Here is a 26,611-nt window from a genome sequence, read left to right as displayed (position 1 = left end):
TTCGAATAAGCTTTTTAAGTACATAGTTTTGATTTTATCCTGCTGTGGTGGGCTACGGAATTAAGTAATGTGCAATCAAAATTCAAGATTTTATTATAGATCTGACTTTATTTATATTTAATGAATTTATCTACATCTAACACATGTTGAAATATGCAACAGATAATTAATTTAAAAATGGTTTAAACAAATATAAATCTTGTGTTTATGAATATAGTTAAACAATAATTTGGGATTGAATTGTGTTTTTTTACAGTTTAATTAATTACAAGTTTTTGCATACAACTTGCAAAAAAAATCAGTTAACTGTTTCTTGGTCAGTATATATACTTTTTTTTTAAAGTATTTTTCAATAAGTCTTTTGATGCATTATGGGAATAATGTGATTGGGTTTTATTGATGGTCTCAAATGATTGTCAAATTGTATCGTTCTGATTGTAATTAAAATATTATTCTAAATTTATTTGTCTAGTCTGTGATAGGAATTTATTCAATCAAGTCTGAATATATAACTTGTTGATAACTAGTCCACCGTCACTGCAAAATACCATTTAATTTTTTGTTTTATCAATTATGATTAAAGTATAATTCTTTTCGGCTGTGTGGTAAAGGATATGTTAAATTATTGCCAAAGACTAAAATAGAAGTTTTTTTTTTTCTTTCCAGTATTTCCGGTGGCTAGTGTAAACAATGTTATCAAGTGCTTCCGTACAATGTCCAGTCTTCATGTTTTATTTCACAGTATTACCTTGTATAGAATTTATTCGTCAATCGTATGAGACACAGAATACGAATTTGAATGAATTTTCGTAACCTGTGATAAAACTTTTAATTCTGTTGGGTCTTACATGTTGTTTGCCATTTACTTACTTGTAAATATATAGTGGATATCTATAATTTTTATATTAAATGAAAATATACATACTATAGTCGGTTGAGTGTCTTATTTTATTCCCAAAAAATATATAAAAAAAGGTTCTTTTTAGGTTTGCCTAAATCGCCAAAGACCTTAATGTATAATCTGTTAAACGAGTAATTCGTTAATCACTACAGACTGTCAAGTATAAGTTAGCGTTCCTGTGGCAGCACCTGCTACACCCTTTGTCTTGCCACTTTTTTGTTTATTTTACCAATATCTCCCTAGAAAATAATTATCTACGTCTCATTTTTCATAGATTTTGGGTAAGTTTTCTTAATAAAGTTAAATAAAACAAATAAGATATAAATGAACAAAAAAAAAATAGTACATGTTTTTGCCACACGCCAACTTAGACTTGACGCGCTATATACAAGTGGTGACACAGAGTTACAGACTATACGCAATAAACAAACTGCATTTAATCCGTTTACAAAATCTGAGCAAGTAATTTTATAATAAGGTCTGGGGTAGTGGCATACTCCGTTGTTTATGTAAAAAGAACCTGATCTAATTTTAATTTATTGTTCAAAGTCTGCCGCTTCCTGAAACAGGACGTATTTTTATGACGCTGGGTGTTAGGTTAATGATTTCATTAAGAAGTTGGTGGTACATAGCGCAGTTTTCCAATTTGCTCTTTATCTATTTTGGAACTTGATCCTTGAAGCTGTTTGATGAAGATCAATCTCTAAACTCGTTTTTGGTTTATCATATATATGCATTAAAATATTTTTACTTATTTTATGGAATAGGTTGGCGGACGTGCATATGGGCCACCTCATGGAAAGTGGTCACCATCACCCACAGACAATAACGTTGTAAGAAATAGTAACTATTCTGTAGATCGTCAATGCGCCACTAGCCTTGGGAACAAAGATGCAATGTTCCTTGTACCTGTAGTTACACTGGCTCACTCAACCTTCAAACCGGAACACAACAATACTGCGTACTATTGTTTAGCGGTAGAATATCTGATGAGTTGGTGGTACCTATCCAGGTGGTAGTGGTAGGTGAAGAAATGGCTAGCATATTTCAGGAGGAGAATAATGTTATATTCATAGGTATAGTATATTTCGAGAGGATAAAAGCGCAATAAACAAAATTGGTTATTCACTTGAAGCGATATCATTGGTTAAAAGTAGGAATAAACTATCATTTCCAGTCACAGTAAGAAAACCTTCGTCAGTTTTTAAATTCATTCCTTTATCAAGTCTTTATCTCTTAGTACCTTTCGAATTTAAACATCAAATCATTGCGATGCAATATGCCATTTCTGATCGGTAAAGCAGATTATCGCTCATACTGAGCACACGAAAATAGATCTTAAGGTGAGGAATTTTTTCTTACCCCGATTATACATTCGAAGCTGTCATCGAAGCTTATTCAATAAAATTAAAGAGGATACATTTGTTTAAATAGAATAATCTTGTATAATAACTAAAGACTAAGAACAGCCAATAATGCACAATATAGCTGAACTATTAGCAAAAAATGACGTAAATATAAGGGTTAATAGGTAATCTTCATTCCTTCTTCGATTGGAATAGAAGTGTCGGTCATTACAATCAAGCATGTCTAGAATAATGTACTTTATATTAAAGTCCTTTAAAACTCATTGATAACAGAACAAGAGAAAAAATATTTTCGCTTGCATTTAACGACTACTTTCTACTGTCTACCACAAGCTGTAGCGAACGGTTCCACAGCCGTTATTAACGTTTTACGATCGCTTTGTATATTTGTTGCGTACGAAATAGCTTTGCTGAGGGGATTATTAGATGATTCAAAGGAAGTTAAATATGTTGATGTCCTTAGTCAGTTTAGTCTGTGCGCCCCAGATAGATATGTGTGGCGAAGACATCGAACGGCGAACCAAGTTGCTCAAGGAAGTACCATTGACGCGCACGTTACGTACTCTCAATGTGATAGCAGACAAGAGTGGATTTGCTTTGTTGCCTGAGTGAACTCACAATAATTGCTGCTTGGAATATATCATATAAAATTGAGTATTATATTATAACGTTGATAGATATTTTAAATTTGTTTTTTTTTTAAAGTGCTGTAATATAGAATTGGGACACAATCCTGTAATGATATGTATACAGTGTGGCATTAAATAAATAAACAAATGTTCTTTATTGTTGAGATGTGTAATGATATTATAGGGACAATATTTTTCAGTTCCATTTTATTAATTTAAATTGTATTTTATTTGATAAATAAAACACAGTTTGTTATTTCAATAGCTATATGACAAACACGCGCTCGTTGAAATTCCCTTCTAGAAACCGAAATAAACCTTCGCAGTGAAATCTAACATAAGAGTAGAAAATAGTCGGGTCTGAACAAATTGCTCCCTAGGGAACGCGGGGGAATATACAGAGAGAATATAAAGTGAACAAGCGTTCTCAGACGTATTCACGACACATTTTTATATCGTGTCGTTTCTTGTAAATCTAACAAGACCCACTTATACGATGCATACATTCTAAAACATCTTGGAACAGAATAATGTCCAAATAATTAAAATATTGATATCTATATTTTTGCTTTAAGAATTAAATTTAGTTGAAATTGGTTATCAAGAAGACTTTCCATAGTTAGCAAAACTAAGAAGAACAAAATTAAGTGGAAGAATGTTTGAAATGTCTCGCTTGTAACTTTGTGTAGTTTTTGTCGTTGAATAGCTTAATAATTACGTTCGGCATTTATCTTTCTCGTCTCCTGTGAAAGTGCACCTGTCCTTGAAAGAAACTGGGTATTTCTCTACAGAAATCTCTTCACAAACATATTATCTCATTTACTACTTTTATTGCTTGATCATTGAGGTATCTTTCTAACAATAACGATTATGAATAGTATTAAGATGATGATGGCAATTATCGATAACTGTTTTCAATGAAGCTACTGTTCAGATTTGTATCAAATAATAGGCTATTTAACTGGTTTTTAAAATCCATTTTATATTATTTAGTAGAAGTTAAGGAACCCAGTAAAAGTTGTGATTTTATTTCTAGTACATATTTGCCGAAAATTATCTTATTAAAAATTCCATATTTAAATAGCGCGCAAAAACGCTTCTTGGACAATATGGCGCTGCAATGGGGTCGGTGACTTCACTTTCCTGTATTTTAATCTGTGGTTCATATAGTAGAAAAGCAAAGTTTACAAGAAAGTGACTTCATCATAAGCCCGGCCAATCAGGAGCGTTTCACGTAACAAACGTTTTAAATAATGCATTTTTATTTATGGATTTTTGAATAAATTAAGTATAAAAAAAATAAACTTTCGTTAGTAAATAACCATTTTTAAACTCGTAATATGTACTGATTACAATAATTCACAATTTATTTTTCGCATTGTCAAATAGTCTAATACATTTATCTACAAAGCGAAATTAAAGTAATTTATAATATTAGATTTTTGTATTTTTTTGTTTTATCCGATAAAGATGAAACGAAAGAATTACGTTTAGAAGACGATAGATATTATCGTCAGTGTTTTATCTTGGAGTAATTCCGGATGATGGCTGCGGCTTACTTAATCTTGATTTTGCTGCGGACCGGCGTTATTTGATAGAAGATAGACTTAGGTACTTATAATATATTGGTGCTTATAGTAAATGTACGTACGTACTCGTGTTTTTCTAGATGATCGTATGTATTGAGAAAGGTTAAATGCATTCCGATGTGATTTTTTTCAGTTTATCACGTTCAAAGATCTTCACGAAAACCACCGAACAGCTTATCATACTGGCTTTTATGTCATATTAGGTTTTACCAATGATCATTTAAAATGTTTAAGTATATTATATTTAATTAGGGTTTTATGTAAATTGGCAGAAATGACAATGACGTTGTCATAAATGAATTGACGATGAAATATATTCATGCAACTAAAGTTGGAGTTTTACTAGCGTGAGTACTAGTAGGTGGGCGCAAGAAGCTATAAAGTTAATAATATTTATTTATAACAATAAACATTTTATGTAGAGCATACTACCCTGCGAACCGGGTCGGGTATCTAGTTTAAATACAAACGCGATAAATTTCTAGAAGTCCCTCATAACATTGTAAGAAATGTTTTCAGAAAATACTAAATTATCACGAATTCAGAAATATAACCTCAGGCTCCTGGGAAATATGGGACCATCTGTAGCTAGACCATTTGAAAGTCGGTTAATATTATAGTAATATCTTTGAATTCTATTTCTGTACAAGTTGAAATACTGGAAATTTAACACAGAGTGTATAACATTTACTTTCATCTAATACTGAAAACGTAGTAGAGGCTTTATTGCATTGCGAAAAAAAATATCTAAATTTATTTATGAGTATTTACACTTAGTTAAAGCAAATTATTGGATAGCGCGAGGGCTAAAATAAAATTCCAAAAATGAAAATATATTTTATACAAGCACCATTGAATCCTCATTTACAATATAATAAGTAAAGATTCTACCGAAAAGAACCTGCAAGAATTTTAGTTACTCTTTTTCAAAGTTTAAAAGTACAGTCATATTAGTTAATTACGTTTATATATGTATATTGTATATATTATATTCTTATATAATATATCCTGCTTGAAAGTCAATATGTATTAATTCTACACTTTTTTAACGTCTGTATGATTATGTATTGAATAATATGCCTTCTTTACCAATGTATTTTTTATAAAGATTTAAATTTATGAAACGGCAAAGTTAAAAACTTTTGTGGAATTTTATTATCAAAACGGATACCTTGCCCCAAGAAGAGTATATTGACTTTGTGAAGTCGAAAACTTGACGTTATAAGTTTATCCTTACTTATGGTACACATACAATGATTATCACAGATTCTGTACATTATTTTATTCTTGCTCGTGGGTTCTGTCGCATGACACACAGGTTTTTTATAGTAAACGTACCCGCGTCTCCCTTTTTCCGGTTGCTCTGTGGTCGAGTAGTGCGTACACCGTTTTTAATGGCTATGCCACCCCGAGCGGATTCAATTTGGGCTGAGTCAATGGAGAAAAACTTTTCATTACTTTTCTATGTTGTTTTGGGTCTGAGTATTTGAGGTACCTTCGTCGCTTCTGATTTTCCATAACACCACTTGTGTTTTATTTATTATATTATTATCTTATGTTTTTCTTTAGCAACTTATATTGGGATCAGAGTAATGTATGTGATGTTTTCCAATATTTATTTATTTATAATATCAGAATAGGTAAATACAAAATTGTTAATTCACACAGAAAATACAGATACAATTTCCGTGAGCCCGCGTGTTTCCAACCCGCTGTGTAACAGTGGTCTCTTTTGTTAACCCGTCATAAGCGAGTCAGTTCATTTATATAAATCAGAGCATACAATGTTGTTTAATAAATAATTATGTGAAGGTGATCGTGTGATGATAATTGAAACAAACACCAATAACTTTGTTTGCATAAGTTAAAATAATGTGTCTCTATAAGATAATAATGCAAAATGCATGGTAATTAAGTAGCTCATTAATTTCGTCATTACGAGTTAAACGTCGATACTGCAATTTGTGGACTGTCAATCTCTAGTGTAAACGGTATATATTTGTTTGTATTTATCATATTGGTTGAATACAGCGTTTCACTTAGTTCGAAGCAAGATTGATTATTCTTAGTGTTTGAGAAACTTGATGTTGAAAAATGAGTATTCGTCATTGTCACAGAAAATCGTTCTATCTTATAGTAAGGCGCTGTACTGCTAATAATAATTCTGCGAATAAGCTTTAATTAAGTGCATTTTCAAAGATTGGAGGCGTTTTCTCATCATTGGATCATTTCAGACTTCTTACTTTATGCTATGTTACATAGTTATATGCGGACTGGCAAATGGACCACCTGATGGTACGTGGCCTCCACTGTCCATTAGTACTGCCATCCATTCAAACTGTTCTGAGCTCTGAATTCTGATTTCTGTGATTTTGTAAATATCATTCAAACCGTCATCGATGATTATGGAAATATCACGAGGAAACCTGCATGGGTCGGATAAAACTCTAACAAAAATATTACTTTGTAGGCGAGAAGAGCTTCACCCAGAGTGGGTTGTAAACGGGCCATTTACTTTCGCATTTTTTACATCCAAATTGATCTGCTTATATCAGTACCACAAACACGTCCGAAATATAAAATTGTAACGAGCCTGACCCCTGGGGAAATCTAGGAATGTCTTTAAACCAAGTTCATTTGAGTTGGCTGAAATTTGGCAATTACCGTTATCACTTTACCACAAAAAGCGACAAGAGCTTGAAATGATTACTTCTTTTTGTCATGTTTATAGCCCCTAGTTATTTATTCTGACAGAAATCTGTTGTAAAATGAAGTGATGAGGGATTTCTTTAATACTTGCGACCTGTTTCGGCTTCGCACGGGTAAAATTCTGATAATAAATATATTACAAAAGATGTTACGACATCACATTAGAAACTTCTAAAATTATCCGTATTTCTTAACTATATTCCATGTTTTATTTATAAAAACCTTCTTCTCGAATCAGTCTATCTATTAAAATAAAGCGCATCAAATACCGTTACGTTATTTTAAAGATCTAAGCATACATAGTGACAGACAGCGGTAAGGAACTTTGTATTATACTTTGTAATAAAGACGAATGTATCATATCTTTTTCCGTTGTTAGCGTATTCGACAATCATAGTTTATTAATAAAAATAAGCTCTCGTTGATCCCAATGACCTAGACAGCAGCATGCGTTATTTATAATGTATTATAATGATACAGAAATGATGTTGTTATCTGCCTATACATTTGAAAAATTAAAGCAAAGCCTTTGCAGTACTTAGTACTTAGCCATTTCACTTTAGCCAATACAGAAAAAAAATATGCCGACATTTTAAATTCTCGCATTTCTATCTTTCGTTCAGAGTATTTTCCAGTAAATGATTTCGTTTATTTTGCTATACTTGTAGAGTATGATGTTGTAAGTGATAGAAGTTGATTGAATCTAAGCTAACGCCAGCTTACGCTTAGATGGCTTATTCTCGTCGCAATCACAATAAAATTCCTTAAGTACCACTCTTTATGCAATCGTAAAAAGAAATGTAATTGAAACTTAAGAACCTAAGCTATGTAACGAAAATAGTGATAGAAATAAATTTCACTCTGGCCTTTTACTCGAAAAAAGAAAAAATGAATTCCACTTTGTTTATTTGGTTTCCATGGCAACTGATTTAACCACGTGATGATAAATTGACATTGAAAGTGTAAGAAATTTTAATCACATCTTCATCACTAATAATAATGGGTCACCCAATTTTGGGAACTAAGATGTTTTGTTCTTTGTGCCATACCTAAATATAAGAATACTAAATACTCTTTGGTTGTTTGTACATACAGGGTTATTGGTAACTCGACGTACATCCGCTAGGAGGTGATAGGGGTGACTATTTGCAAATAATTTTAACCACCATATGCATGATAACCGAGTTACCAATAACCCTGTATAATTATGATAAATGGGTGCTACCTATCCAGTCGGGTTTAAACAGTCTTACCTAGAGGTAAGTATTTTAGTTTAATTTATTATTTTACAATATCAATATTAATATACATTTTTATTTGTTTCGTATCCTTGAAAGAGATTAACGAGTACAAATAGTTTATTTTTATATTATTAAATGGACAAACTTGAAATATATTTTACTAGTTGTCGCCCCCGATTCGCTCGCTTTTAAGGGGGTTGGATATTAGGCAAAAAAAAGTAGCCTATGTCCTTCCTTGGAGTCCAAGTTTACTTCTTAGCAAATTTCGTTAAATTCTATTCATTGATTTGGCAGTTAAACAGCGACAGACAGATAGAGTTACTTACACATTTATAATATTATTAAATCTTGAAAGACCTTTTACGAGACATCTAGCTAGTTGATGACACACTAAGTGGATTCTAAATCATTCCTATTTGTATTCTGAAGCCGCAAATAAGTGCCATTAATCCTATTAGGTTCCATTTAATGGACTAATGTGTCCCTTTGTTGGGTACGTTCGTGGAACAAAATGCGACATCAAATATCCTCAATGGCAGATTCATTATTCCAGTAACTCATAAATCACTTTTCACTATACGATTTATTGATGCGGTGATACGATTTCTTTTATTACTGTTGTATTGAATATATGCTTCATTATTTACGATAAAATGGAGATTTATCATGTTTTTCTGATAATTTTCAATAATTTACGGTTTTATAAAATACACTATTTGATGAAAAAAACCCGGTGAGTTTCTTTCGCCGGTGAATAAAGTCATCAGGTAAATAGTCTGTAAATTTCCCATAGCTTGCCTAAGGCTTCTCATATTGATGATTAGGTTATGAGCATATTCCACTGCTTCAATGTAGGTTGGTTGATCAGATGTGGCAGAGTTTCGTTAAAATTAGACACATGCAGGTTTCCTCACGTTTTCTTTTATCGCTAACTCGAGATGAACTATAAACGTATAAAGCACATGAAAATTCACTCGTGCTTGCCTGGGTTTAAATTCGCAATCATCGGTTAAGATGTACGCGGTCTAACCACTGAGCCATCTCGGCTCTCTCGCGTTTGATTTGACTGTCTTAATTAAGTGAATGATTAAGTGCAATGCTTTCATATTGAATAAGGGAATTCGAGTTTGAGCTTAGATTTAAAACTACTTTTTACATCTAAACTCAAATTAGAATTCCTTCCTTAGGTTTCAAGCTTAATAAGTATATACTCATGTTTATAATATTAATGTAGATAGCATAATATTCTGAAAGCTTTCAATATATATTTAACGAGGTATAATATCATAATAATTTACATAACATGACACTCAGTTCAACCACAATTCTGTTTATGCAAATTGAATTAGTGTCATAGAAAGTTCTAATACTTAGCTTTTGATATCAAGTTATCCTGTAGCTTATTCCAATGCCACTACGAATAAATAATTAATTTTCCTCTTGAATTTCCGTTTTACAGTTGGTATTGAATAATTTATGTACATTAATATATGACGTTTTTATTATTGATTTTTCGAAGTAAAATGTAAGCGGGTATATGTAGTTAATTGGTATAGTGTTGAATAATAAATATTGATGTGTTTGTAATAAATAAAGTATCAAGAATTCTAGTGCGTAGTTGAACTATAAACATTGCCTATGTAAATGAAGTATAGTGTTGTACTAAGTGTACGAATAACATTTGTTTAGCTTAGAATTGACATTTAACATATGTACTTCCAAAGTAATTTTCTAGTGAGTCTTCCGCGAAATTTCGCCTTCATTTAAAATGTTGTTTAGGCTTTCGTACCTTTTATCCTTTCTCTAAAATAAATTATTTTTGACGACCTCCGTGGTCGAGTAGTGTCTACACCGGTTTTCATGGGTACGCCACAGCGAGGTCCCGGTTTCGATTCCCGGTCGAGTCGATGCAGAAAATTCATTAGTTTTCTATGTTTCCTTTGGTTTGGGTGTTTGTGGTACCACGTTACTTCTGATTTTCCATAGCACAAGTGCTTAAGCTACTTACATTGGCATCAGAGCAATGTATGTGATGATGTCCAATATTTATATATATTTATTTGTTAATTTGTAAAAATTGAGAAAATTTCACTCAAGAATCCTCTTTAATTTTCTGCACACATTATACGCTTGGAGCTATTCAAAATGAAATCATATATTTTTGTATGCAGCTATCGTCCCATAATTACTGGAAAAATAATCTTACGCTATTGATATTGTATAAGATTCTTGTATAAGACGAAAAGGGTTGTGTATAAATCTAGTAGTTTTATCATACTTTATATGTGCTTTATTCACTTATTATAAACTAGCTATACCCGCCCGCTTTGCTGGGCATTAGTCGTAGAAAAATATTTTTTTAATTTTTAATTTTGTAATAAGTTACTGATAGAATGTACAAATAATCAAGAAACATGCGAGCTCTAATCAAATACTTAAAAATTATTTCATTTAATATTCGTCAATGATGTTCTCGATAGGCTGCAGATTGGTCATAACACCCATAAACTTATTTATCAAGATCATATCTTCTTTTTTTGAATCCGGAAACAGATCTGAGAATGTTTTTGTTGGTGTAATCTCGATGTAAAGTTGGTACGATGAAAATTTTAATTAAATTTCTATAGTCTAGAAAAGTTTGTATCACACCAAAAACGTCCCCTATTACCCGGTTCTATCAAACATCGATTATATAATATTTAAAACCTTGTCATCTGTATGTATCTCGTAAATAAATGTACCCTTTGGCTCGAAGTTTTGTTTGGATGCATCGAATGTAATTTAATCGTTCGTTCTCGACCATAGCGTACATGTAAACAATAAATTGTTAAAACAGTTGACGATACTTCAGAATATGGTTAGATTAATTATCTCTAATTATACGATACGCATAAAAATCTAACCCTTCGATGTCACAGAGCCAGTCGTGATATTATTTTGATACAGTCCGAGATGATATCCATCTTCTGCTCGCATAATCATAATTGGATAATCGTAATAATTGTCATACGATTGATATTTTTCAGCGACACCTTGATTGTTTTTGTGTCGCTTAGTGATAACAATACCTCGTTATGTAATTTCTGTACCGACAATTACAGCTGTGACTTCAGGAGCTATGGAAGCTTTAATACGTCTTTTATGCTCTGCGTTCTATCTGCATTGATAATTACTTTGAATCATTTGTTTTTTCACTTTCTAGAGCAGTTTTAGGCATAATCCTAAATTTAGCGATTATTTCTCGATTAGTTGTACATACATCGAAGATCAATTTTTTTATACGTTGTCCGTGAAATAAATGTCCAGAGATTGGGGATTTTATTTAGATACTGGAAGAAGTGAACCAATCATATGATACACTTTAAACGTAGACGCGAAATTATTGTATTGTACAATATTTGTTGCTCCAAAAGATGTCATTTAAAAGCATGAATTGTAATTTCTAATATACTGAAGGAAATATTTAGACTCCTTAATAGTTCCCGTCACGTAGGTGAGAGGAGGTTCTGGTGATTCAACCAGTTGTGGTAAATACATTTTACCAGTGGAGTAGCATATACCAGCAGTTTATTTAGCGTGACAATATGGGCATACTATATTCATTGAACCAATGATCACATCGGGATTCATCTTGTTATCATAACCTATATAGTAATTGAAGGCTGATTTATTAAGATTGGTTCTAGTTCTTGACTTAGTCTATTTTATTCGTTCATCATCCAGTCATTGGGCTTGTCAGGTTTATCAGTATCTCTCGATAAAGATGCTTGTTCGAAGATCTGGAACTTGATCATTTCGTTGACTAACCGTTTTGGCAGCTCTTAAAGTAGAAATTCGGATTCTATTTGTTTCTAAACGTATTTCTTGTTAGTGTGTGGTTTCCGTAGCTCTTTTGGATGACGTTACGCATATATTGTTGATATTCCGATCTTCTATTTCTTCAATGGCATGGTGGTTTCAATTTATATAAATAAGTTGTTTTTTTTTTTTTGTTATGTGTCTTACGTTTACATTTTATACTAAAGATTCATTGTTATTGGAGTTATGAGTATACTTACCAATTATGATTATTGTTTACTTTCTTATAATCAGAACAGCTAATCACTTCTTCCCATATATGTCATTTATAATAATTATCTCATTTTAAAATGACAATTATTATTGATGTGATTATTTTATATTTATTGGCATATGACGGAAATTAAGTTAGTTGTTATGCTTTTTGAATAGATTTTCATTTCTTATTTCATATTTTATAATTATCGGTTGATCGGAATATAAGTGCATCGTGATTCGTGATACACGTAAGGGCCATCTGTTGGTTATTTTTAATGATACGGATGAAATAATTACTTTCTCCATAAAACAATAGATAAACATACCAATTTTCATAATGATCGATCAAATAGTTTCTGAGTTTATCGATGACACACATACAAAAACATCCTTTTGGCTATCTATATATACTTTTGTATGTATAGATCGCCTATGATTTGCGCAAGTACATGTTTTTCCTGTATGCCAATTTTTATAAAGATACAGACACACAAAAATTTCAAAAATGGTAAAAATTAAGTCAGTCAAAGAACACAGACGAATGACATGACGAATTACAACAAAAATAAGTGTACAGACAGACTCTAGAGATTTATATAATAGTATAGATTTAGTACTGACGTGCGATAGCTTTATTATTAGCGTATTTTATGTATAACTTTGGTGTTTCTATACCGATTTCTATGATTTTTTTTATGGAATAGTTAATACATATATTAATAAATTTAATAAATTTGTTATTTGGGATAATAAATTTGTTAATAAATTTGTTATTTGGGATGATTGAGAGTGTTATAATCGTAGGAATAGACAAATATAATCAGAAAGCTTCGAACTACTACGCTATTGGGAGTGACACGTGTTATTGTGAGTCAACCATAAAAGATAGACATAGGCTGTCATGGGATATTTTTTGTATAATTTTAAGGAGAACATTTTCGTACTACATTATTTCTGTGTAGCTTTAACCATTAAGACTAAACACGCGACGGAAGCTCAAAATATGGGGTAACTTCTCTCGTTTTTCAGACATTTCCCTTCACTGCTCTGCTCCTATGAAATTTAACGTGATAAAAAGTATACTATAACCAGCTCAGGAGTATGAAATATAATTGTACCAAGTTTCGTTAAAATCCGTCGAGTAGTTTTTGTTTCTATAACGGTTATATGGACAGACAGACAGACAGACAAAAATATTACTGATTGCATTTTTGCTATCAGTATCGACCCCTGATCGCCCCCTAATAGTTATTTTGTAAAAATATTTCATGTACAGAATTGACATCTCTACAGATTTATTATAAGTATAGATATGGTTATCGTTTGATTGTCATTTACATATATTTTAACAAATATGTATAACTTTATTTTCTAATTGTAATAGAGATAATCTTTATTAACATAAGAATTAACAACATTAAATGCTTAAATATATATATACAAATATGAACTAAAACTAGTTACTGTATAAATCTTGACCGCGTGGAATGGTGGCAAGAATGCTAGCAGCATTTCCCCGTTGAATCGCAATTCCGATCCTCTGAGCAAAAAACGAACCAGCCCTCCTGTCACCAGTGGAGGCAATGAGGCGAGGTGTTATACTTTTGATGAAGCTTTTTGCACCACTACTCCAAGGGCCAAGCGTTTCGACAGCAAATGGAACAAAAAAGTAATTAGATATAATACACGAATATTTAGTTATTTTTTTGGCTTCAGCTTTTTCCGCAGCGGCACCGGCTCTTAACATTGTTTCTCGGATATGAGATGAGGCCAACGTGTCAACACATGTAGCGTCCCACACAAGGGCCCGACCTCGTTCCCAGGGAACCAATGTTAATCCATCAGGTCTCTTACCATCATCACGACTAATTCCACGAGGCTCAGTAAGAGCAGGAACGTCGATGGTGGCAAGAGCCCTTTTTATTATGTCATTAAGAGAACCGTGGCGGAAAAGCCTACCTGAACTTCTTGGGCAAGAGAGACCATGTAAACCGAAAGAGTCTACCTCCTTTCCACATGGGCATCTGTGTTCAGAACACAGAGGTGTTCCCAGTCGGAGACCAATCGATATGCGAAAACATTCATTATCTAAAAGTGTCCCAAGATTTTTAGAGGGTAATGAATTCAACCAGTGACTAGACTCTTTATTAGGGCACTTTACCTTCCAGGTCTCTATCGCCTCAGTAACATTCATGATTTTTACAGATTTTGATTTTAAAATTTCTGAACAAAGGATATAAAATATAATATTAAAATATATAATATAAACTTTATATGTTCTTTACACACAAAACGCAACTGTTAAATTGCAAATCGTTGATACAACAGAGTCACATGACTGCGCTTTTTCTAAGATAATAATTTTTACAAAATTATACATATATTTTTAATCGTGTAGACAAAATATGAAAAATTGCCTATGGAAATCATCATTACAATTAAAATAAATTAATATAATACAAATCTTATATTAATTTATTTTAATTAATTATTTATAAATATAAATCTTTAAATTTACGCAATAGATTTTGATGCGGTCTTTTTTAACAGATAGAGTGATTCGAGAGGATAATTTTGGTATATTATACACGGACACTATAGTAAGAAACGCTGATAATTTTAGAAGTTTCTTATTTAATGTCGTAACTAAACAAATTCTCAAGTATATTTAGTATCAGCATTGAAACCGTGCGAAGCCGGGGCAGGTCGCTATTTGATAATAAATTAATAAAATACAACATAATAAATAGAATAATATAATTATAAAAATTATTCGCATATAAACTATTTATATATATAGTTTCCTTTGTTGAGAATCAAGGTTGGATGTCCTGTGCACGTGACTAGCATAGGTTTCCATACGAATAACGCTATTTGAATAAAAGGTAAATTTACAAGGAATTATCATGTATATTATGTTTATAGGGAATCATAGAAATAGTTTTAAATATTTGTTTTATTTTTAGTAGTCTGTAGTCTTGGTAGGGCTTATTTAACTACATTTCATTCAACACTGAACTTAAAAACAAAAATAGTTTTAGTATACTGGATGTCTGTTTATATAACACTTTAATTAATTATTGAAGTTAATATTTGTAAAGACGAGTTTTATCTTTGTTTGTTGATAGATTTGATTATTAAAAATCGATACAAATAAAAGATTGTACTCAAATATATTTCAAATCTATAACTATTTTATGGAAATAGACTTGTAAAAAAGGGGACTTATATGCAGTGGCGTAAATAGGGTGGTGCCACCGGTGCCCAGGCACAGGGCGTAGACTCGGGGGTGCAAGAATAGACAGAATGGGCAGGACTATTGTTTTTTCGTTTTGCTCTTGTTAAGATTCCGCTGAGCCCTTAGTACTCGATTCCAATACAAACATACTTACATGCTATTATCATTAAAAACATACATCGCGCTCATTTTTTTTGGCAGCGCACGAGCGTATTTGTGTTTAGTGTTTGTCGTTAATGGGCAACGCATTTGCAGTAGTGAACCTGCGTTTAAGTTTTAGTGAGTGAGACAGTAAAATAGGCAAAGGGTCTGCTTAAATAGGGCGCAGTTGTAGAAAATCGCACAGGACGCAGAGAAGGCTATTTACGGCACTGCTTATATGTACATAAATTATACTAATTATAATAGTCTTACTCCCTTTTTCTGAATTACGCTATACCTTGTGCAAATAAATTAATTTAGCCTCGTTACAACAAACAACAACAACAACAGCCTGTAAATTCCCACTACTGGGAAAAGGCCTCCTCTCCCTTTGAGGAGAAGGTTTGGAACATATTCCACCACGTTGTTCCAATGCGGGTTGGTGGAATACACATGTGGCAGAATTTCTATGAAATTTGTCACATGCAGCTTTCCTCATGATGTTTTCCTTTAACAAAATTAAGCACATTAATCAACCCAGGCAAGCACGGTTTGAACCCGCAGTCATCGGTTAAGATGCACGTGATAGATTATTATACTAATAGCAATTGAATCATGTTTGTAAAAAGTATAATACTCGTTTATTACAAGTGTTGTGTACTGATCAATCATTGAGGGTAGGTGAAAAATAAAAATTATCTCAAGTAAGTGCGGTGTCAACCGAGATATAAAAGTATGGTGACTGGTCTCTGGGGCAGTTTTTGTTCGGCCGCCGAAGCGACTAGTTCAAAAGTTAAGTATTTCAATTATTATTTTATATAAGCTGTTAATAGCGTAGTCACATATAATTACAGTTTGTATTAGATTATTTAATTGTATATAATTCTACTTAAAGTGAGCTTGTATATTCATAGTTACAGATAGTTAGCTATAAGACCATTCAATGTAAGATATGATAAGTAATATACATATATGATGTAAGATAGATCATAAGATTGTTGTATTTGCAGGTACAAATAATGGAATTTAAGTTATATGAATAAATCTTTATATTTATATGTGTTGCATTATTTTATTTTCAGAAGTGGGATACGACTCAATCACTAATATAATTATTTTATTTTTTTTGCAGTTTCAAGTCAACGTGGCTTCGTTATTCCGTCATGGATCCTGCTGTTATAGAAGGCTTACTCAAAGCTATCAGAGATGCAGTTGCAACAAATCACCGCGAAGATGACGTGGTGCTGCCACCCTTCGATCCTGCTAAAAATGACAACGGAGCAGAGAGTTGGTGCCATAGCATTGACATCGTCGCAAAGGATCTTGGATGGAGTAGTGCTACTGCAGTGGTTAAGGCAGGTAAGGCCCTCAAGGGCTCTGCATTACTATGGTACGAATCGTGGGACCCGGAGGAGGGAAGAAGTTGGGATAACTTTAAAATGACTATAAGTGACTTGTATCCAGAAAAACGTAATTTATCCGAGAAACTTCATAAAGCTGTACTTTTTACCTCAGATTTATCTGATTCATATTGTGAATACGCTAGAGAAAAGATTAGGCTTTACAAAAACACCAAAGTAGCATTTACTGAGCAACAGTTAGTCCAGCTTGTATGCGGAGGTATTGTAGATGATAATATTAGAATGGCGTCTTTCAACAGTCGTGTCGAAAGTACCGCTGAATTAATTTCATTATTTACAACTTATGTTAAAATACCCAAGAAACGATTGGCAGACGAAATTATTGATATACACGATATACCCACAAATAGTAAGCGTACAAAATTTGAAGACACTAGAGAACGTCGTTGTTATAGTTGTGATAAATTAGGTCATGTTAGAAGTCAGTGCTTTAGAAACAGAATTACTAAGCCGGAATTCAGAAATTATAACAACTTCAATAGCATGAGATATTTTCCTAACAAAGTGCAATGTTCCTTTTGCAAGAGATTAGGCCATGATGAATCCATTTGTTTTTATAAGAAAAAGAGTATCGAACATAATAAATCAGAAAGCCAAGATAAAACAAGTAACGTGAATTGCTTAAGTACAAATCTGAAACTTACGGAAATAAGTATAAGAGATTACAAAATTATGGCACTTATAGATACCGGTGCCAGTTGTAGCGTAATTAAAGAGTCAATTGCTAAACAATTAGGCTGTAATGTCTCTCCTTGTTCAGTAAATTTAGACGGACTCGGTAACGGGAAGTTACATGTCTTTGGTATTATGGCAGTGCCAGTTAAATTTAATGAGGTCTGTATAGAAATAGAGTTTTACATAGCAAGAGATAAGGACTTTACCTATGATTGTTTGATTGGTAGAAATGCTATTAACTACCCGGATATAGCTATAGTTATAGACTCAGATGGCTGTAAGCTTATTCGAACGTACACACATGACAAAATTAATGTCGTTACCCGATTGACTGATATCCATACAGAGCTAATTCATTTAAGGGAATTGACAAGTCATTTAACACCTTCTTTGCAACTGTCGATCAAAAACCTCTTTGTTAAATATTCTTCTATATTGCCCACTACAGAAAATCTTGGTACTGTAAATACTGGCGAATTATGCCTTAAATTAAAGAAAGATGAGGTAATTAATTATCGCCCATACCGTTTGGCTCCTGTCGAGCGAGAAAAGGTTAAGGAAATAATTAATGACCTTTTAAAACAGAAAGTGATCCGAGAAAGTGACTCCTCGTATGCTAGTCCCGTATTGCTCGTTAAAAAGAAAGATGGTAGTGACCGATTATGTATTGATTATAGAGCCTTAAATAAAATTATAGAAAAAGAACGTTACCCTCTCCCCCTCATCGATGATCAAATTGATAAGTTAAGAAAAGCTTGCTATTTCATCTCCATTGACATGAAAAACGGTTTTCATCAGATACCGGTATCTCAAAGTTCCATAAAATACACAGCTTTCATTACACCCGATGGGCATTATGAATTTCTAAAAATGCCCTTTGGAATATGTAATGGCCCATCTGTCTTTCAAAAAGCTATTACAAAGGCTGTAAAACATCTAGATTTTTTGTTAGTTTACATAGATGATTTGTTAATTCCTTTCCAAACAATGTCTACGGGTCTAAAATATCTCGAACAAACTTTTGATGCTCTGAGTTCGGCCGGCTTTACCGTAAACTTAAAGAAATGTAAATTTTTTGTTGATAATATAGAATATCTTGGTAGAAACATTTCGAAAGATGGCGTTAGGCCAAGTGACAATAAAGTTTCAGCACTTATTAACTCTCCTTTACCAACTAATGTTAAAGAAGTACGTCAATTTATGGGGTTGGCAAGTTATTTTAGAAAGTTTATACCTGAGTTTGCCTCACGCACTGCTCCCATTAGTAAACTCACAAAAAGTAACCAACAATGGGTATGGGGTCAGGAACAGAATAATGCTCGTAACTATGTTATTCAACATCTGGTATCTAAACCACTATTAATTATATTCGACCCTGTCCTTAAAACAGAACTGCACACCGATGCTAGTTCCATTGGTTACGGTGCTGTCCTGATGCAGAGAGTTAAAAACCAAAACAAAGTTGTTGCTTACTATAGCAAACGCACTACACCCGCGGAATCTAGGTATTGTTCTTACGACTTAGAAACATTGGCGATTTTTAACGCCTTAAAGCACTTTCGCGTTTATCTATTAGGAATTGAATTTACCATAGTCACAGACTGTAATGCCATCAAACCGACTATGAATAAAAAGGATTTATCACCCCGTGTAGCTAGATGGTGGACCTTTATGCAAGATTTTCAGTTTGACATTGTTTATAAAAAAGGAAAGTTTGTAGGTCATGTAGATTATCTTAGTCGAAACCCTGTCGTCAATATTGTTCCGTCATCCCCAGTAATAATTAGTATTCTTAATGACCCTGATAGACCGCCGTCATGGTTAGAATTAGCTCAACAAAATGATAATGAAACCCAATCCCTGATTAATAAGGTTCACACAGGCGAAGTTGATGTCAATCAATATGTAATTATTAACAACTTACTACACTATAAAAGCAAACCAGACTCAGTCCCAAAACTTTTTGTACCAAAAGGATACAGATTAAGTTTATTACGGCTATATCATGATGACAACTGTCATGTGGGCTATGATAAAACTATGAGTAAAATCCGTGAAAACTTTTGGTTTCCTGGCATTGCTGCGTTTACAAAAAAATATATTCAACATTGCTTAAAGTGCGTACAGCATAAAGGTCATTCAGGGCCTAAACAGGGCTTGTTACATCCGCTTATAAAATCAATACCGTTTCATACTTTGCATCTTGACTGCACCGGACCATTTAAACAATCACCTGAGGGATATAAACATGTTTTATTAATTGTGGATGGATTCACAAAATTTTGCATCTTAAAACCGCTCAAAACTCTCAATTGTCAAGAACTTTTATTTCTGTTACGTGAAACCATAACATTATTTGGTTCCCCGTCTGTTGTGGTCACAGATAGAGGCACCAATTTCAGTTCTATAAAAATCCAGTCATTATTCCGCGAAATGAATATTGAGCACCATATGATATCAACAGGAACACCACGTAGTAACGGGCAGGTAGAACGATATGTGGCCACTGTAATTAACATGTTGAGTAGTACTATCAATGACTTAACAGAATGGCCGAGTGTCATATGGAAGGTACAACAATCACTAAACACTACTGTTCAGAAATCCACCGGATTTTCCCCCATTCGATTGTTAATTGGTAGAGAAGGTAATATACCTCCGATACAGGCTCGACTGACTGATGTTGTTGATGAGTCTACACAAACACCTATTAACGTACATGCTGATCGTGACCTAGCCCGACAAAGATTGAATAATATAGCTGATAAATTTAAAGAACGGTTTGATTCCACCCGCCGAACTAACATGTCTTTTAAAGTTGGGGACATTGTATATGTTAATCAAGATCATAGAAGACACGATAAGTTAAGTGTCAAATTTAAAGGTCCGTACGAAATAACGAATGTCTTGGAAAATGATAGATATTATTTAAAAGGACGAAATAATCTGAGAAATATTACTGTAGCTAAAGAAAAACTTAGAATTTGGCCTGGTGAATGGGTGGAACAAAACGCTGCTTTTGAACAATCTTAAATGTTATAAATAATATTAAATTTTTCCTCCATTTCGGAACAATATCATCATTAATTAGTTTGTTTTATTGTTTATAATTTAGAAATTTATATTAATTTACTTTTTAGGTATAGATTTAGTTAACCTTGTGTTGTAAGAGACTATGGCAATTAATTCATTTGTTATTTATTTTGATTCTCATGATTGATGGTTTACAACATATTATATTTTTTTTTGAATGATTCAAATGACTATTTTATTGTATATATATTATTATTGATAATAATACATATTATTAGTGTTTGTGTATATATATATATGAAAAAAAAAAGAAAAAAAAAAAAAATGAAAACCGGTGGTCGGTCGCTGCCCTGATACCTGTCTGAGAGTCACTGGCAGCGGGTGATAGGACTTGTATAAGAAGGGAGTGGCTATTAGAGTTAAAAAAAAAAGGAAATAAAAAAAAAAAAAAACCGCTGGTCGGTCGCTGCCCTGATACCTGTCTGAGAGTCACTGGCAGCGGGTGATAGGACTTGTATAAGAAGGGAGTGGCTATTAGTGCAGAAAAAAAAAAAAAAAATATATATTGTATGAGTTATATAATTATCTGTGTATGTCTCTATGTATATATATGTATATTATGTATATATCCAAGTATATGCTGTATGTAGAGCAGGTACTTCGAGAGCGAAGTACTGGTCAGTCTGGCCGTGATAGATTATTATACTAATAGCAATTGAATCATGTTTGTAAAAAGTATAATACTCGTTTATTACAAGTGTTGTGTACTGATCAATCATTGAGGGTAGGTGAAAAATAAAAATTATCTCAAGTAAGTGCGGTGTCAACCGAGATATAAAAGTATGGTGACTGGTCTCTGGGGCAGTTTTTGTTCGGCCGCCGAAGCGACTAGTTCAAAAGTTAAGTATTTCAATTATTATTTTATATAAGCTGTTAATAGCGTAGTCACATATAATTACAGTTTGTATTAGATTATTTAATTGTATATAATTCTACTTAAAGTGAGCTTGTATATTCATAGTTACAGATAGTTAGCTATAAGACCATTCAATGTAAGATATGATAAGTAATATACATATATGATGTAAGATAGATCATAAGATTGTTGTATTTGCAGGTACAAATAATGGAATTTAAGTTATATGAATAAATCTTTATATTTATATGTGTTGCATTATTTTATTTCACGCGTTCTAACCACTGGGCCATCTCGACTCGACATTGGTGCTGAAATAATTATCGCTTTTTATACATTGCCAATGTGCCACTACTTTCTGCCAAGATGTTATGTATCTTGTGTGTAACTTCATTTTGCACCTTACAGATGAAACAAAACACAGCGCTGTTTCATACCCAGAGTATCGCTATTGGCCGGTAGAATATTGGATGTATGGATGACCCAGGCGGCAGTGGCGGATTTACAAATCTGCCGCTAGTAGGCTAGTAAGATATTCAATTTCTGCCGCCCCTACTTTTTTTGCAACATTTATGATTTGTGTTTTATCGTCCTCATTACATCGGTTTTTTCTCGTTATTAGTATGAATATAAACTAGGTGATATTTCTGTCAGTTAATAGATTATTTTTCGAATCTGCTATGTAGTGACGAGTATACATTTTACGGACGTAATGTGTATACATATAATTATAAGTGTTTTTTTTATTTTTGTAGGATAATAACAAATTTGGGCTAAATTTGCCGCCCCTCTAAATCTGCCGCCCTAGGCTCCAGCCTACTTAGGCTATTGGTAAATCTGCCACAGCCAGGCGGAATAAATGAACTATATAACTTTAACCTACGACACTAAGAAGCATGTATCTGGAATATGAAGCATGTATCTGGAATATACTAAACACAAGTTTAATATGAATAGAACCGCAGAATACAGTTAGTTTATAGCATTTGCGAGAGGAAACTCATAAGGAAGTGTTATAACGAGCGTTGCAGATCGTTTTCAGTACATTAACGTTTATTTGTCCTCGACCCCGAGCGTCGCGTCGGAGATGATAGACTGTCTCTGTAATATCAAGACATAATGACTGTGAATAACATTTTTAAGAACATTTTTGTAGTACAATTTTAAAAGTAACCTAACCTTTTTATATTATTATTGTAAAAGTTTATTATGTTTTACTTCTTTTTTTATCAACCTGATGGTAAGTGGTCACCATCGTCATATATTGCCGCTGAAATATTAACCCTTACATCGCCAAAACGTCACCTTGGAAACTAAGATGTTATGTGCCATTGTGTCTATTACACTGGCTCATTCAACCTTCAAGCAAGAACACAATAATACTAAGTATTGCTCTTTGATGGTAGAATATCCGATAAATGGATGGTACCTACAGAGACAAGCTTTTACAAAGCTCAACCAACGAATCTTTATAATATCGTTGAATGGTTAATAAAACAAAGCCATTAGAAAATTTTCTCTGAAGGTTGCATATGTTGGTTTATTTTTTTTTATTTATTTAACAACATGCACAGGCTAGAAGATGCCCGTGCCTTTTTTACATTTTATTTTAAACATTTTGGCGTTTTATATTTTATACTAAACATCAGCAGATCTTCGCTGGATTTCATTCTTGTCACATATGTAAGCTTAACTGTGCTATAACCTAATTTTATTAATGGTAAATAACACGTCATGCATAACAGCATGTTGAATATAAAATTCGAAATGTTGAGTGAAAATAAAAATAAAATATAGATATTTAATGTTTTATTATTTACAAATTATTTCAAACGTACAATGGAATGATTTTTTTAAACTGGCAATACATTTTTTACATTTCCTTACATTCCAATAATATTTATAAATAATCAAATATTTAACTTTATAATATTCAAAATACAAATTAAACAAATGAAAGTTTATTGAGACTCAATCCCAAGTTTATTTAAAAAATAATTTGAAATTATTTTACTTATAAAATAAAATAAAATCTCGTGACCTATTGCTTTCAAATTGATTTAATACATAGAATACTTTTTATTTATTGTTTAATACATTTTATATGGAAAATACTGCATTAAATAGATTGTATGGAATATGTTTAATAGCTAATATGATATTTGAATTAAGATACTTCACAGTTTAATCCCATTTCTTGCCCAATTCCTATTTTTAACAAAAATGGTAAAAAAATATATTTTTAACTTATATACTAAATGATTATATTTAATTTTTCCTTATTTAATATTAATATAATATATTCATCAATTATAATCATAGGACAAAACAAACAAACGCACATTATCTGGTATATATCACATAAATCACTCAATACTATCACTAGATCTAAATCTACATTTATATTATATTTATAAAGTCATGCCAGTGATGGCATAATTAACAAAATAGGCCCAATGAGCTGTATAATAAGTGTAAAACGATTAGACAATGATACCAATTAAAAGTATAAGAGTTTATGTTATAGCTGTTATTTGGAACGAAATACACTTCACTCGTATACAAATAATGTTGCCAAAGCAAATCAATTACGCCAGTCACTGGGTCGAACTAATAAAACTATATAGACTAAGCTGAATTTTGCAATACAAAGTAATAAGGCGGTTGAATTTTGTTAACTCCCATAGTTACTATATTTGGATTCGGTCCGTGCCATTCCAGCCTGTATTTGTCTAGAATCCTAGCTGCCAATGTAGAAAGCATTTTGTTGACAATGCCAGTAGCTGGACAGGTTTGCCCGAATGGCATCGAGGCGGCCGGATGAGCTCTGGCCGCCTTTAAAGGCTCCCATCCCTGGCTGCACCAGCGGTCAGGGATGAAAGATTTGGCACGACCCCATTCTTTTTCTAATTTACTGGATACTCCATGTGCGAGGACTATGTCGACCTGGAGATGAGAGAAAATACTATTACATATATTTAATGATTAATTAATTAATGATTACTACATTTAATGAACTATAAAATTTAATGAATCAATTCAAAACTTTGACAATGAAAATTACATCGAACACAGATTTTGATTCAATTTTGCTTCTTTGTCTTAGACGAAAATTTTAATGACTTTCTTGAAATTGTAAGTAAATGGCGGCCAAACCTAAAGGCTAAGTTCATAAAGACAGTATACTGCACTAATGAACATAGACGATTTCAGTAAGAGAGGGATAAGCGTAACCCACTCAACTTCCAGACGCCTGACTGCTGAAAGGCGCTTCAGAAAACCCCAATAACTTCTTACTGACAAAAATATGTGTTACAATATTTCTCAACTCACCCCAGCAGGAACTTCATATCCGCCGACTAGGAGTTCCTCACTGCTCCTCCTAACAACTCCACCCGTGGCTGGATACAGCCTCATCGCTTCTTTTGCACAGGAGGATATGTATGGTAGCTCTTGTATATCCAGGCCCTCATCCTTGGACGCCTTAGCCCAAACCACTTCATCATGAGCTCGTTGTTGGCGCGCCGCGTGCAGAGAGAGCTGGTAGAACATGCTGACAGCTGTCTGAGCGAGCTGGGAATATAATTATGATGAAGATTACTTTGGGGAATAGGTAATTTTAATATTCAGTAGTTTATATTGAAAGTTATTAGCTATTTTCAAGGTTGCTTAGCACCAAATTTTATTAAATTCGGTTCAGTTGTTTGACCGTGAAAGAGCAACACTGGCAGAGTTATATTCACATTAATAATATTTGTATTGACTATCTGTGACCGCAATTTTGTGCCGGTTTGAATTAAAGAACAATAATAAATTGTAGCCTAAATTTGTCCTTATCACAAAATTTTTGCCAGTGACAATTATGTCAAAATCGATTCAGCTGTTCCTGAGATGAGACGTAACTCACAGAAAGACAGATAGACAAAAATTTAGAAGATGTTATTTTATTTAATATACAATGTAAAATTCTAAAATAACATATGCATTTAGTAAATAGCGGTTATTTTAGTATTACAAATATACAATCTAATTTTATTTTATGTTACTCTTTATATATAGAAAAGAAAAGTTAAATGGTCACTACCGCCCATATATATTGCTAGGTAATATTATAATACTAAGAAAAAAAAAAAAAAATTACTAAAATTGTAAATTTCAACAACATTTCTAAGCTGTATATCTAATATAATAACGTACGGGATCAACTCCAGCTAGAAATACGTCAGCTGCGAGAGGCAGAATCCGCCTCTCCAGGGGCCTCAGCTTATTTAGTAGTTCTTGTTCTGGCCTTAGCTGTTCATTGTTCAGTTCGTGTAATGCTTTGAGTAGGAAGTCATCTGTTAAACTGAAAATACACAACTTATATGTAGTATATATATACGCCAAGAACACTAACAAATTATTATTATTAATGTTACCGATTTCCTTAACAAATACCGTATCAAGAATTGTTTCAGGAAAATTGCGCATCCGTTTTATGCCGATAGGACATAATTAAATACATAGTATAAAACAAAGTCCCTTACCGCCGTCTGTCCTTATGTATGTATGTATGTTTAGATCTTTAAAATTACGGAACGGATTTTGATACGTTTTTTTAATATATAGAGTAATTCAATTCTTTATGATCGATAGCACACCTTGGGAATGAAACGATCGCCTCCTGGCTATTTCATCTCATATTAAATTGTTTAA

At 32.7% G+C, this 26,611-nt stretch overlaps 1 protein-coding gene across 1 annotated transcript in view; it reads right to left on the bottom strand.

The window, feature by feature from the left end:
* Positions 1–24,162: 24,162 nt before the first annotated feature.
* LOC124534322 (probable cytochrome P450 49a1) overlaps positions 24,163–26,611 on the bottom strand; it is a 38,283-nt gene continuing 35,834 nt past the window's right edge. Inside the window, exons 8-10 of the mRNA XM_047110093.1 lie at positions 26,114–26,261; positions 25,250–25,489; positions 24,163–24,862 (exon numbers count right to left, since the gene is read on the bottom strand). Of these exons, the coding sequence (XP_046966049.1) occupies positions 24,545–24,862; positions 25,250–25,489; positions 26,114–26,261 (706 nt within the window). The 3' untranslated portion in view covers positions 24,163–24,544. The remainder of the gene's footprint in view (positions 24,863–25,249; positions 25,490–26,113; positions 26,262–26,611) is intronic.

This window comes from Vanessa cardui, chromosome 12, assembly GCF_905220365.1.
Source record: "Vanessa cardui chromosome 12, ilVanCard2.1, whole genome shotgun sequence".
Lineage (NCBI taxonomy): Eukaryota > Metazoa > Arthropoda > Insecta > Lepidoptera > Nymphalidae > Vanessa > Vanessa cardui.
Note: the sequence above shows the minus strand (reverse complement) of the source record. Positions and strands in the feature narration are given on the sequence as shown.